This window comes from Pseudonaja textilis, chromosome 13, assembly GCF_049901715.1.
Source record: "Pseudonaja textilis isolate UNSWEBS1 chromosome 13, rPseTex1.2, whole genome shotgun sequence".
NCBI classification, from domain to species: Eukaryota; Metazoa; Chordata; class Lepidosauria; order Squamata; family Elapidae; genus Pseudonaja; species Pseudonaja textilis.
Window position 1 is genome coordinate 6711598 of NC_142002.1, and position 15652 is coordinate 6727249.

At 40.2% G+C, this 15652-nt stretch overlaps 1 protein-coding gene across 9 annotated transcripts in view; it reads left to right on the top strand.

Moving 5' to 3' along the window:
- Window positions 1–15652, top strand: part of MEF2A (myocyte enhancer factor 2A) — a 79063-nt gene that overhangs the window by 56393 nt on the left and 7018 nt on the right. For 3 of the 9 annotated variants that reach the window (XM_087941320.1, XM_087941323.1, XM_087941322.1), the window contains exons 7-10: window positions 4146–4336; window positions 7623–7667; window positions 11630–11756; window positions 13770–13896. In XM_087941320.1, the coding sequence (XP_087797446.1) occupies window positions 4146–4336; window positions 7623–7667; window positions 11630–11756; window positions 13770–13896 (490 nt within the window). The remainder of the gene's footprint in view (window positions 1–4145; window positions 4337–7622; window positions 7668–11629; window positions 11757–13769; window positions 13897–15652) is intronic. The other 6 variants (XM_026709305.2, XM_026709306.2, XM_087941324.1 and 3 more) reach the window with 2 other exon arrangements.

The following is a 15652-nucleotide window of genomic DNA, read 5'->3' on the forward strand; positions in this document are numbered from 1 at the left end:
AGATAGAACAAGGGGAAAGTAGCGTCCTGGTAATCCACGTTTTGCAGTTGATCGCAGCCCTTGTGCAAACACACACATCACGCGCCTTCAAAATTCCGAAGTTGAAATGTAGTCATACTGCAAAATTTCAGAGAGCTGATGTTCATCTCCATTTCATGAAAAAAAATGACTATGAATTAGTAGGTGGCTCCATATGTTCTGTTTACAAAATTTCTAAGTAAAAACCCTAAAGGAAGTGCACACTGATAGACTAGTCTCACTTGTCCTTATGAAAGACAGCAACTCACCTGAAGGGTGCTATGATGAGACAATTTAATTTAAGGAACAATAGGTAAAAACTGCACTGTTGGATGCAGTAGCTCAATCTATATGGAATTTTCTAAGCTGCCCACATCAACTAATTTTATAACAAACAGAGAGCACAGATGGGGGTTAGATGCTTAGCATCAATTTCTTAAAAATCAGTTGCATGTGTTATGTAAACACTGCCTATCAGTTGATTGTGTGTGCCAACCAGTCTTGTATGACTCTTCATTTTTGTCTCAGGTCCAACCATCTCTGTGTCTGTGCGTGAGTGTTTGTGTTTGTGTGGCCAGAAACAAATGTTTGACCAGATTCCCATCTTTTTTAGACTAGTGTGAGAATTACTGTGTGTTCTTCCACATGGTAGATTATTTACAATTTGTACAATGCCGTTGCTAAGTTACAGGCACAGTGCAGTTGTTCAGACATTTACAATTGTGGTTCTTTGTACATTGCTTTTAGAAAGATGAAATGGTAGCCTTATGGTTAAGATGTTTATATGCACGAAATTGAAAATAGGATTAATAATAATGAATGCATAAGGTTAAACAATGTAAAGGTTTGTACATAATTTAGAAGCACAAGATATGAATGGAATTACGGAAGAGATTGGCTAGGGAGAATGATCCAGTAACATTATGTTGCTTAAGTTTGCTTATTGTTTTTTCACTTCCTCTGACCCTTGCAGAATTTGGAATGTATTGTGATAAGTTCTTTAAAATTCATACTAAGATAGAAAAATACTAATGTTACAAAGAAACCTACATAAAAAAGAAGGGTTGGGCTAGGGAGTAAGGTTTACATTGTAAGCAACAGTTTATGTGCAAAAATATAGATTTGCCTTTCTCTAACTGCAGCCACAAAAAAGCCTTTCTGGGTTATTTGTTCTGTTTTGAATTAACCATAGTTACTTGTAATAGCCATATACAGACAAATGTGTAGATCAGGGGTCGCCAACCTTTTGGACCTCAGGGACCACCAGACTCATAATTTTAGATCCCAGGGACCACTAACCAGTTCTGTGGGCATGGGCTAATTTGTGGGTGTGGCTTGGTGGTCATGTGACTGGCTGGGCGTGGCTTGTATGTAAATATAAAAAATATTTATATAAATATTGAATTTTTTATAAAAAAGAGCAACTTTTACCCAAAATCAGGCAAAGCAGGCAGGCAGATTGAGCTGCTTACAGAATCACAGATTCATTCAGAAATCTATCTGCCATTGGCTAGTTCAGTGTGTCACATAAAATTTGCTTGCAAGCAAACTCATAATATAAAATTAACTCACAATACACCATGTATGTAAATATTGATATTTTTTTTATAAAGCAATTTTTACCCCAAATCAGGCAAAGCAGGCAGATTGAGTTGCTCACAGAATCATTCAGTGATCTATCTATCTGCCATCGGCTAACTCAGTCTCTCAAATCTGCTTCCTGTGAGTCTGCCCTGAATTTGCTTGCAAGCAAACCTTCAGTCCTAAGGAAAGCAGAGCCGAAGATCTAAAGACTAGCTAGAAAGCAAGAAATCCAACCATTTCCTGCTTCCTAGCTAATCTAAATCTCCCGGCACAACAGAATAGATGATGGTCGGAAAAAAGAAATATAGCAATTTTAGCAGGCCAGTTTGCTGGGTTAGAAGTGAGTGGGCGGGGAGGGTTCCCGCGGGCCATGTGGGCATCACAGCCTTGTGTTTCTGCGCAGCCTGGATTAATTGCTTTGGGGGAGGGGATGCTCTGGGGGTGAGATTTCTCTGCGGCCCACCAACATTTTCTCAAGGTCCACCAGTGGGCCGCGGCCCACTGGTTGGCGACCACTGGTGTAGATAACTACGGTTTGCTCAGATAAGCTAGTTTCAGGCCATAGGTTGAATTCACCGTAAAATTATGAGGCCAAAGTTCAACAGCTTGGGCTCATCTTCTATCTCCTTTTTTCCACTGTTGGCTCCAACTTGCTACTGCTTGGTATTACCTCTGAATCCTAAAATGAAGTTAATCTTAACTGTAATCTGTTAAAACCATTAAGATTCATGTGACATTACACATCATGTTGAACAAGCTGTGGCAAGTGTGTGATTCACACAAACAGCTAAGTCATGAACTGTCCATTGTGGCCACATTCTTACATGCCACTAAACAAAATAAGCCATATTAGAGCATTGTGTGTGTGTGAGACATTGTGTTCAGATATGGGACAGCTGTGGTTCAATAAAATAGTACAGTATAGGACAAGCATCTCCAACCTTGTGTTTGTCCAGCTTTTGGAAATGATTGGAATCTGTGAATTTGGTATGACTTCATTTTTTAAGGTGATAATTGCAAGGCACCATGTTAGAGAATACTTTTATAACACTCAGAATTTGGATTACTGCTGTAACAAGGATCTATGAATATAAAAGTGCCTGGGGCATACATGTCTCTTAATGCAGCCCTAATCCTGGAAAATTGTTTCCAAACCACAGAACACTTGCCCGCATTGGATTGCATGTGCAAGATTAAATAAAATATAGTCCCAGAATATTTGCATATCACTCTGTACAAAAAAAAATACCTTTCTCGATGTTATTTGGATGCATAGATAGGGAAGATTCACACAGTACCATGTTACGGAAAGTTTGTTTTTTTTCCCTATCAGCCAGTATTTTTAAACATCAAAATTCTGAAACCAACTTTTTCTGGACCTATATTTGTTCGTAAGTGACAGGGATTTTTATTTATTCAAGTACCCAAAGTAATATTTGCAGGTCAAGCATCCAATATAGTACATACATATGTATAAATGTACCGTGGCAACTCGAAGTGCTCCGTTTTCTGATCAGCATAGTCAACCTTTTCTAGGTTACTGTAATCCGTACCTTTCCCGCTAAACTTCGATGTTTTCACTTAGCAACAGTTAGTACTTTTTCGTCTCTAATCAGTCACATTCTTCAAGGCTTGTTTTGGAGCTGCTGCCCTTGTTTTTCTCCCCTTTCCCCAAATTAAACCAGAATAAAAAAGAATAACAAGCCTTCAACCATTGAATAATTGGTGATGTGGCGGGGTGGGGTAGCATGGCAGAAGTTAGTGTATTTTCTGAGCAGGAAACTTGGTATCTTCAAAGAGAAGAGTTTTTGTGATTTGGTGACCACATTTATTCAACAATTATTCTTGTGTGTTGTGCTGCCGTGTGTAAACAGCCCAGGGGAGGCAAGGATTTTCCCACACCCACCCTTTTGTATATTGCCCGTTCTGTCTATCAGCCTCCTTGACCCATTCGACTTTTTAAAATTTCTTTCATTAGAGGGGATTTTCAGAAAGTTGGCAAACTGCAAAGTGACGTCCCAAGACTTGCACATTGACAAGCCTTTATTGGCAGCAGTGCCTAGGAGTCAGAGGTAATATAAGCCAAGATCTACCTGATAATAATTCTACTGCCAGCAGGAATGTTGGCCTGTGGTTGTGTGAGAGTGTGAAAGATCATTTGTTAGGCAAGGCTAATAAAGAATCTTTAAATACTGTGTTTAAAAAAAACAGAAGTAGGATATCCTCCTCACCCACCGTTCCACCTCCTTGAACTGATGTATCATTTCCTGGTTCTCCTTACTTACTGATATTTTTGGCACTTGTTTTTCCTTTATTATTACTCCTGTGAGTTGCAGATTTGAAGTTTTGAAGGACGTGCAGTTTGTAGGTTCTGGGCTGTTACAACCTGTTACAAGTTTTCAAAGATAAACCTCTAAAGTCGTATCTTTGTTAAGGTCTCACAAAGCAACAATTACAAGAATCACCTGTTTGTATATTTATTGACAAAAGCACCAGTATAGTTCTTTCACACCCTTTCCCTTTTTCTTTACCTCTCGCCTTAGGAAACGGTTTTGTGAACTCACGAGCATCCCCAGGCCTGCTTAGCAGCACCGGTGGCGGGAACGGTTTAAGCAAAGTGATGCCTACAAAATCTCCCCCACCTCCGGGTGGGGGCAATCTTGGAATGAACAGTCGCAAACCAGATCTCCGGGTTGTCATTCCTCCATCTAGCAAAGGCATGATGCCTCCATTGGTAAGGTGTTCCGTTGACTACTTGTGCATGGACTGTATTCTTAGAGGGCTTAAAAAGTACAGCTCTACAGACAAAAACGTCTCAAATGCTGCTTTGATCCCATATTCGAGGGTACCTTCAACAGCAAACCATGATGAACCATCATGAGCCGTAGTAGCACAGTGGTTAGAAGGCAGTACTGCAGCCTATTTCTGCCGGCTGCTGGCTACCTGCAGTTTGGCAGTTCGATCCTGACCAGCTCAAGGTTAACTAAGCCTTCCATCCTTCTGAGGTTGGTAAAATGAGGACCCAGATTGTTGGGGGCAAGAGGCTGACTCAGTAAACCGCTTAGAGAGGGCTGGAAAGCACTGCGAAGCGGTATATAAGTCTAAGTGCTATTGCTATATTGCTATTAAGAATTAGTACTTCTTTGCAGGGAGAAATGAGCCATGCTAGTTTCTCCCTTCTTTTTTTTATTCATCCATATAAAGCTTTCAAACTACAGGTAGTCCTCAACTTACGACCACAATTGAGCCCAGAATTTCTGCTGCTAAGCACATTTGTTGTGCGTTTTGCCCCATGTTATGATCTTTCTTGCCACCGTTGTTAAGTGAATCTGGATTCCCCATTGACTTTGCCTGTCCGAAGGGCACAAACAACCGATCACATGGCCCCGAGACACTGCAACTGTCATAAATACGAACCAGTTGCCAAGCTTCTGAATCATGTGGCCACGGAGATCTGCCACAGTCAAAGTGTGAAAAATAGTCACAAGTCACCTTTTTCAGTGCCATTGTAATTTCAAACAGTCACTAAACAAACTGTTGTAAGTTGAGGACTACCTGTAGTTAGAACATACAATAATACGGGTGGAAGGGACCTTGGAGGTTTTCTAATCCAACCCCCTTTTTGTTGTAGGCAAGAAGTCTTTTTGCTCTAGACTTCTGCAATCTGTCACCTTACCATAATGGTTGAGACTTCTGGGAACACATTATATGGGGGAAGGTGCTCTTAGCAGTAAACATGGGTACGACTTGCTAGTGGTTGCTCTGAGATCTGCCATATTTTTGCATTATTCATGCCATTCTTTATGGGCTGACCTCGATAAGTATCGTGTTTCAAAAATATTTCGGGGTCTTAATTTTTTCAGAATCCAAGCACTCTGGTCCTTTGTTTTGTTTGTGCGAACACTGCTAATTGCTCATTTTCTTGGCTGTTCATTTGCCTTTTATCCCTAAAAAGGGGACTTGAATTGATTAACTTCAAAGGCAGAATCCAGCCTAGGCTGTTTTCTTTGTTCAATCCAGTGAAACATAGTATGAATATATTAAAATAAAAACATGCACTAACATTTCTTAATCCAGCTCTATTAAATTATCCCCACACTTCACCCCCCTCTCTTCGTTTGTATTAATTGATTTGCTTGTCCCCTTGAAGTTCCTTTCAAATTCACAAAACTACAAAGAAAACCCCTGCCAGTACAGATCAGATTTATCTGTAGCCCTGCTTTTTTCTTGTTTCACACTACAGCCAACTCGCTGCTTCTCAGACTCACAATCAGGACTTTATGAAAACCAGAGCCCTCCCCAATTTCCCATCTCCAATTCCCAGCACTTAATCTTGAAGAACACGGCTGTCAGTTAGACAGAAGCACTACAGATTTGTTCAATTCTTAAAAATTCTATTGGATAAGCCAGTGGTCATCTCTTGTGGGAAGAAGTTTGCCACAACTTATTCTAACCCAAGAACAATTTTATGTATATAATCAAGGTTATAGCTATTAGGGGCCTTTCTCAGGTCTGCACTGAGACAAGCCGATAGCTTTTATCAGCATAAATGCGGTTGCTTTGCATATATAACATTTTCACTCCTAGGAAAAAGTGAAGAATTATGCAAGGCATTGGAATCTTGGCATAGCATCTGAGCTAGAACCAGGAACTGACTCATAACTTCAGGCTTTACTTTCTCAAGGGGTAGACAGATGACAAGGGGGGCGTTGGGGGGGGCGTTGAAGCTTAACTTTTGACCTTGAGCCATCTGGTCTGTGAAAGGGTGCCATTTGTCAGCTATGGCGTTTTCATTGGCTTTTCTCATTCTCACCAAGCAGGCTCCAAACTTTCCAATTGTTGCTATTCATCCGTGTTTGATTAAAGTTTGAAGTAGAACTTTAGTTGATCCACTAATATATATATATATATATTTCTTTTTTTAAAGCACTCCCTGCAATCTGGGATTGCCAGCTGCCAAATTGGCCTAACATGAATTAACATAAATTATGCTAACCATAATAAATTAAGTGTTCTGTGTCAGAATAGCACCAGAGATAGTCCTTGACTTGCGACTGCAATTGGGAACAGGGTTTCTGTTGCTAAACGAGGCAGTTGTTAAGCGAGTTACATATCCGATTTTATGACCTTCCTTTTCCCACAGTTTTTAAAGCGAATCAACATGCTGGTTAAGCGAATCTGGCTTCTCCCATTGATTTCGCTAGTCAGAAGCCAGCTGGGGAGGTTGCAAATGGTGATTAGAGATAGTCCTTGACTTATGACAGTTCATTTAGTGGCCGTTTGAAATTATAGCGGCACTGAAAAAAGTGACTTTTTCACACTTACGACCGTTGCAGCATCCCCCATGATCATGTGAGTTACCTTCAGATGCTTGACAACTGGTTCCTATTTATGACAGTCACAAAGTGTCTCGAGGTCACGTGATCCCCTTTTGCAACCTTCCGACAAGCAAAGTCCATGGGGAAGGCCAGATTCAGTCAAACAACCGTGTTGCTAATTGAACATCTGCAGTGATTCCCTTAACAAACATGGCGAGAAAAGTCAAATAAAATGGGGCAAAACTCACTTAGCGGACTTCTCACTTAGCAAGGTAAATTCTGTCCTCAGCTGCAGGTTGTAAGTCGAGGACTATCTGTACACGATGCCGAAACCATTGTAACTACATGCCAGTTTCCAATACCCAAATTTGGATTATGTGACTGTAGCTATGATGTAACGGTCGTAAGGGCGAGGATGAGTCATTGGCCGCTATTTTTGGTCCTGTTGTAACTTTGAACGGCTGGTAAAGGAATGCTGAGTTGAGGACTGTAGTTTGCTTAGACCAGTTGTAGGTAAAATCTTTGTCAACCTGGCTAATTTAGGCTTCTTAAATTATGCTGTTATGCCTGATACACTGTGTAAATTTAAAATACTAGCAAGGCTAAATATAGCCAGCTTTTCAAGCCCAAACATGACTCTTTCCTCCTGAAACACAATCTATTCTTAATAATGTTATTATTCCTCTTATTTGCTGAGTACAGTCGGAGGAGGATGAATTGGAGTTGGTGAGTCTGGGTTCTTACTTGGTATGAAACATCAAAATCCGAAGAACTTTCATGTCCACTATGTATGTAACCATACCAATGTTCCCTTTGTCTTGGAGAGGGAGGAAAAAAAAACATTTTAAGGGGAATCAATAAACTTCAAACAAAAAGCTTTTTCTTGTCCTTTTAATTGAAAGGGGAACATTGGAACCAAACCTCTAACAGCAACATCAGGGAAATATACCTTAAATGATTATTTGCATGATGGCTCAGATACGTTGGCGTTTCGAGAGAGCGATTTGGCCTACCAAGTTCTACAAATATTGAAACAGATTCTTGTGGCTGCTGCTTTCCTTCTTGGAGATTACATCACTCCTGATGAGCTCACCATGCTGGAGATAAAGTTAATTTCATGCTCTACAAGAGGAGGAAGCCACAAGGGGATTCCCTGTTTACCAAAAGAAACTACAATTGCAAGCTGTCTGTTTCTAGTGGAAAAGGCTTCCTCTTAAGAAGGCTTTTACAGAACACATATGATGTAATTCCTTTTGTTTAGCCTTTAAAAAAAAATAGTTCTAAAATAATACTTCTCAGCATTACGGCAAATCTGCCTCTTGATAAACTTGTGTAAAGGACACAGAGAGCAAGAATTTTGATGCTTTTTATCAATTAATTTAAACCCAATGAGTTGCTGATATGGGGCTTTTTATGCATGACAGCATGGGTTTTTGTGTGTGTGTGCGTGCGTGCGTGTGTGCCTATGTCTTGTGCATGCATCCAGTTACATAGTACATTTACATTTTTAGACAATAGTATCATGTCTAATATATCCAGTGTGCTAATTTTCCTACATAATTGTTTCCACATATATTTGAAAAGCTAAAGCGTTAAACACCTATTTCATTCAATTAATTCTATTGAAGTGACTTACCAGGATTAGTGCTTTAAAAATAAATGCAGGAAAATTCAATATGAACCCTTAAAGTAGCATACAAGAAAATCTTAGGGAACACCCTGGCAACAAAGGATTGTACTTCTCTTCCCTTTGCCAGTTATTCCATAATGTGGGACCCATTTATTAGAAAGCTGAATTTATCATAGAGGCCAAAACATCTCAATTGAGAGACCCATATAAACACAGGTGCTACATGTGATGATGACCCATAAATTGTGGAGCAGACTATTTGGGCATAGGTGGTCCTGTAAGTAGCTTGGTCATAAGCCTTATAAAGCTTTATAGATGACCATAAGCTGCTTTCAGGTGACCTCGGAGATTCAGGCAGTCGGTAGTTTCAACCCAGGGGTAAATGTAGGGCACGAGAAGGCCCAAGTGACCGTTGCTGGTTCTGCTGCTTTCTGGGCCAGCTGTGGTTCCAACCCTGTCTGTGTATATAGTCCTTTGAAGTTGAACCATCTTGAATTTGAAATGCCTGGCTGGATTCTGAGGCAGTTGTTTCAAGGTCAAAGCAGTTGTTCTGAATGTAACCGGCTGTTCTTTTGGAAAGACTTTCAAGCTTGGAAACACTCTGTTCTGAGCTTGAAACACTTCCGGGTATCAAGACTCACCTACCCCCATCTGACCAGCCCAAACCACTCTTGCTTCAGATGAAAGAGGAGGAGGAGGAGGAGGAATATAAGGGGGAATGTTGATGGCTCTAAATCAGAGGTCCCCAAACTTGGCAACTTTAAGACTTGTGGACTTCAACTCTCAGAATTCCGGCTGGAGAATTTTGGGAGTTGAAGTCCAACAAGTCTTAAAATTTGGGGACCCCTGCTCTAAATCTTCTGCTGACTGTACCCAACGGTTCCATACAGGAATTAAATAGCTCTGGATACAAGTTTTTCCTGAGGCACTTTTCAATAAGATTGTCAGTGAGCTGAGCTACAGTCTTTTGGTGTCTTTTTTTGGGTGGTGGGGATTAGTCTATAGATATGAGTGGAACCACTACATGAAGCAAAGCTATTTCAGGAGAATATTGTGATTTTACAAGAGAACAACAATTGCCATTATCTCCTAATAAAAAGTTGTCCTTCAGGACAACCCAGGAAAATTCTGACCCCTAATCACCAGAAACTAAACTGAGTGTAGATATTGATGAGAACAGAACAGAAAAGAACAGAACAGAATAGAATACTTTATTGACTAAGTGTGATTGGACACACAAGGAATTTTTCTTCGTGCATATACTCTCAGTGTACATAAAAAGAAATGATACATTTGTCAAGAATCATAAGGTATAACACTTAATAGTGTTGTAAAAGCATCTTGTAAGAACATCTGTAGTAAGATGATCTTGATGATTACATTTAAAAAATAATAATTGGATGTCTTCAATTAATTGAGGTCTTTTGTTTGTTGTCCTCTGTCAAAGTATACTTTTTTTTTTTTTTTTTTTGCAAAACTTAGGGATAAGAAACACTTTCCACAGTCTTCATCTCTACAGCTTCCCATTTTGTCAGCCGTTTAAGACCTTCCCATTTTACAGATGGAATCTGAAAAGCTCAAGTGTTTTGCTAGCAAGTCACAAATTTTGCTGAAATGTAGGATTATAAGTAGGGATCTCCAACCTTGGCAACTTTAAGACTTGTGTGCGTCAACTCCCAGCTGAGGAATTCTGGGAGTTGAAGTCACAAGTCTTAAAGTTGCCCAGGTTGGAGAGCCCTGTTTACACAGTTCCACATGGTTTCCAGTTTAAATTCACTGCACTGTAGTTCAAGCATTATGAGTTGCTTATACAAACACAAAATGGACACCCGTGGGTTTGCAGTGATTCATTCAAACGATGCCTGCGTAGATTTACATTTCTCTTCTCCAAAAACAGTGTCCTAATTATTGTTTGCATGCAAATTCCATTTGTTGTAAGTTAAAGGGCATGTCTGCTGAGGTTTTTTCAATGTGTCAAAATGTATTTTGAAGTAGCTCTCAGTTTTCCTATACAAGGGTAAAACATCCATTTGTATTTTAGCATTTTACAGGAGGAGAGTGCCCTCTGGTGGCATCACCGCTTCTTAATATCAAGCCAAGAAAGAAAGGACGACCCCCGCCCCCTCCAATTAGATGATTTAGCATTGCAACTACCCCACCCCCACCCCCCACCCCCAAGACTGGTTCAAGCTGTGTTGTTTGCCCAGAAAAGAGAGATTTTGAGTATTGTGGAGCCTTGTTTTATGAATGTGGCAAGCTTGGTTTACCATGGATGAACTTTCCATGTCAGTTTATCCTATTGAGTATAGTATAATATATAATATATAATATATAATATATAATATATAATATATAATATAATATAATATAATATAATATAATATATATATATGTGTGTGTGTGTGTGTGTGTGTGTATACACACACATATATATACATACATATATACACACACACACACACATACACATACAGTTATAGCAATTTGAAAGGACTGGAATTTTAAAAAAAGTAAACTGTGGAGAGGATAGGATTTGAAATTCATTTAATTAGATGCTTTTATCTACATATAGATACATTTCATCAGCAATCTTTCCCCCCAGAACTGGATGTGACAACACGATCCCAATAATTCTGGGAAGGCAAAGTTTATAGGAATGAGTCCAAAGGCAGCTTTTTCTCTTCCTGTCTTGACTAAATTGCCATTATAATCATTAAATCACTATGGTTTAATTAATCCCTGAAACACGTTCAACTGTTATTCTGGTTGAATGTTAAGAAATTCCAGTTCCTTTAATGGATGTGCTCAAACAGGAGCTGGACAGCCGGGATGAGTGCTTTAATCTGGATTCATTCATCAAGGTGGTTCCAATGTTCAGCCAAATGGTCCCTTTCAATTCTATGACTCTATCACAGTTAATTAAAGAAAATGTGCTGCTTGATTACCTCGGTGGCAATATAAACAATGCACTAGAAGAAAAGAACCTCAGAGTTTGTATTTGGCCAAAGCATGTCTGAATTCACTTCAATGCATCTTTATTTTCTTTGACCACTTTCGTTTTTCTGGTCACCATTCACAGAACACACAGCGGTTAAGTAGTTCTCAGTCCACGCAACCTCTTGCAACACCAGTTGTATCTGTGACAACTCCAAGCTTGCCGCCACAAGGACTGGTCTATTCTGCCATGCCTACAGCTTACAATACTGGTAAGTTACACATTTGTTGGCTCTTCATCTCTCCTGTTTTCTTAATGGCTGCCGCATTCAAAGGATTCTAAGTCTTTAGGCCAAGGGTCTCCAACCTTGGCAACTTTAAGCCTGATGGACAAAGCTGGCTGGGGAATTCTGGGAGTTGAAGTCCATCAGGCTTAAAGTTGCCAAGGTTGGAGACCCCTGCTTTAGGCAATCCTGTCTTTGCAACATTCCGTTGTGGCCGACAAAAGTCACGAATATTGAATTATTGCTCAAAATTATGTGCTGCTCTTCATAGAATGGTTTATTATAATATAAATCTTTTAAACTAAGTGATCCACAGTTTAACACATAACAAATAATACAAATATTTTAAAAACATCACAACAGCCTAAAACTAGTCATGTATAGCAGAGTAGTATATGGGAGAGGTTTGGTAAATACTGCAGATGGAAATTATGATAGAAGAAGAACCAGTTTGTTGTTGTGATGAGGCTAAAGACTGGGGAGACTGTGAGTTTGAGTCCTGTCTTAGGCATGGAACCAGCCTGGTGACCTTGAGCCAGTCACTCTCTCTCAAACCACCTCTGAAAAACCTTGCTAAGAAAACTGCAGGGACTTGTTCAAGCATTCTCTGAGGATTGGGCCCAATTAAACAGAAGAGGGAAAAATGTGAGACAGGTTTGTGGTAAATTTTAGAGAACGATTCATTTGGGGGACTTTGTCTGAAAATTTATATCGAAGAATTAGTGACACGAGCTTCCCTCTGAAACAGGGAAATGAAGCCATGGTGTTTTCATCCCACAGTCACTCTTCCTGATGTGAAACCATGCCTGGTTTACATGCTCAGAAATCTCTTATGTGCCCATGGAAAAAACTGTCTAGCCAACATCAATTAATAATAGATAGGAAAAAAAAAACCCTAACAACGCTGCAGCCTAAATCCTTGCTCTTTCACATGAACCCATTTTTATCCTCATCTTTCCCCAAGAGGCAAAGGAATATATTAAGAGGACAGTATTAGAAAGTGATTAAGTGCTGAAAAGCATTTGCGGCTCCCTCTCCTTCCGTATGTGAGAGAAAAAGCAGTGACAATCATGAAGTGAAATAACTTCCTGCATGTTAATCAGAAGTGACAGCTATTTAAGCCCTGATTTTAAAGTTCCTGGATCAAACCCTGGAGACATCTGTTCCATAAGGCTGCAGGGGGTCCCCACCTGCAAAAGTGAGGTGGGGGGATCATTTCTCCATTACTTCTGGAACAATAATCAGACAACAGCTTTAAGTACTCTTCAATTTACTTACCATTAATCTTCAGGTGGGCTTCCTGAACTGTTTGCATCTTAACTGGTATTCTTTTGAGTTGGTTTCCAGTCTGTTCCCTTCTCACTGTCCTCTATATCCTCCCTCCCTCCCTCCCTCCTTTCAAAAGCAGCAGAGACTAATTTTATTTCTGGGCTTTATAAGCTATTTGGAGAGCTTTTTGAAGGCTTAATTGCAGAGTAAATGATACTTTCATTTACTGAAAGTTGCTGATAAGATTTGAATCCTTGGCTGCTTTGCAATTCATAAAACTGTATGTAGATATAAACAGAAATTGGATAGTATAATCCCTCCGGGTTTGCTCTTAAAGGAATTAACAGGACCCTATTACTCCTTGGAATAATCTTGGTTTTTCTCCTAGGAGTCCACTTGAATTTCTTGTGTAAGAGTTGTGTCAAGGACTCTGCTCTCTGCTCATAAGTGAAAGATGGTCTTAACAGACAGACTTCCTGTGTTTCAGCATCTCAAGTAACCTGCCCATATACTTTCCTTGAGCAAAAAGATAAAAAATGAACTTAAGAGTTAATCCTTAGAGATGGGGGACAAATTAGTTTGGCTTGCATCTTTGTACCAATTTACAGCAGAAAATAGGACCTCCCAATTGTTTTAGCTGTTAGCAATCAGTCTGTGAGATGTAACTTTGCCTTATAGCTTTGCCACGAACGCTTAATACAAAATCCCTTGTATTTTTCTCTCCTGTTTCAGATTACTCCTTGACTAGTGCCGACCTGTCAGCCCTGCAGGGGTTTAACTCCCCAGGAATGCTGTCATTAGGACAAGTTTCTGCCTGGCAACAGCATCATCTAGGACAGGCAGCTCTCAGCTCTCTTGTGTAAGTAGGAGACCATTCCTGCAGCTCCCTTGGATTTGCCGTCTAATTCCCAGCAGGAACCCCACAACCTCTGATTGTGTTTGAGTTGATTCAATTCAGTGCAGTTTTCTTTACTTTCTAGCTTTTGGTGAGTTGGATGCGCATGGTTATTTTCTTGGGAAGAATGCCGATTTATGACTTGCAAAACTCCTGCATTTTTGCAGGTTTAAGGGAAAAAATCATGTCACCACACCACAAAAAAGATGTTGAGACTCTGAAAGAGCGCAGAGAAAAGCAGCAAAAATAATTAGGGAACTGGAGTCTAAAGCATGTGAAGAATGGTTGCAGGAACTGGGCATGGCTAGTCTAGTGAAGAGAAGGACCAGGGGAGACAGGATAGCAGTCTTCCAATATTTGAGGGGCTGCCACAGAGAGGAGGAAGGGGTCAAGCTATTCTCCAAGTCACCTGAAGGCGAGACAAGGAATAATGGATGGAAGCTGATGAAGGAGAGATTCAACTTGGAAGGAAATTTTTTCTGACAATGAGGACAATCAACCAAGGGAACAGAAGTTGCCTTCGGAAGTTGTGGGAGCTGGAAGCTTTCAAGAAGCTTTCTGGAAGCTTTCAAGAAGAGGCTGGAGTGCCATCTGTCAGAAATGGCGTAGGGCAGCGGTCGCCAACCGGTAGGCCATGGCCCACTGGTGGGCCGTGAGAAAATTTTGGTGGGCCGCAGAGAAATCTCACCCCCAGAGCACTCCCCCCCCAAAGCAATTACTCCAGGCTGTACAGAAACACAAGGCTGTGATGCCCACATGGCCCACGGAACCCTCCCCACCCACTTACTCCTTATCTGGCAAACTTGCCTGCTAAGTTGCTATTCCCCCCCGACCATCATCTGTTCTGCTGTGCTGGGAGATTTAGATTAGCTAGGAAGCAGGAAATGGTTGGATTTCTTGCTTTCTAGCTAGTCTTTAGATCTTCGGCTCTGCTTTCCTTAAGACTGAAGGTTTGCTTGCAAGCAAATTCAGTGCAGACTCACGGCAAGCACATTTGAGAGACTGAGCTAGCCGATGGCAGATAGATAGATCACTGAATGATTCTGTGAGCAACTCAATCTGCCTTCTTTGCCTGATTTTGCGTAATAGTTGCTCTTTTTTAAAATAAAAAATTCAATATTTACATGCATAGTGTGTTGTGAGTTAATTTGATGAGTTTGCTTGCAAGCAAATTTTATGTGACACGCTGAGCTAGCCAATGGCAGATAGATAGATTTCTGAATGAATGTGATTCTGTGAGCAACTCATTCTGCCTGCTTTTGGGTAAAAGTTGCTCTTTTTTTATAAAAAAATTTCAATATTTATATAATTATTTATATAAATATTTATGATATTTACATACAAGCCATGCCCAGCCAGTCACATGACCACCAAGCCACACCACAAATTAGGCCACACCCACAGAACCAGTTAGTGGTCTCTGGGATCTAAAATTATGAGTTTGGTGGTCCCGGAGGTCCAAAAGGTTGATAACCCCTGGTGTAGGATCTTCTGCTTGGGCAGGGGGTTGGACTAGATGACCTACAAAGTCCCTTCCAACTCTGTTAATCTATTCTAAAATTTTCAAAGGAAATCTTGTATTCCCCTCTCACCCTGTCATTTTCCAGTATTTTTCTCTTCATTTCAAAAAACATCCAAGAGAAATGGAAGAGCCTATAATAATTTTTTTTTTTTTTTGGTAAATTGCCAGAAGCCATGAAAAACAAGACTCGGATTAGTT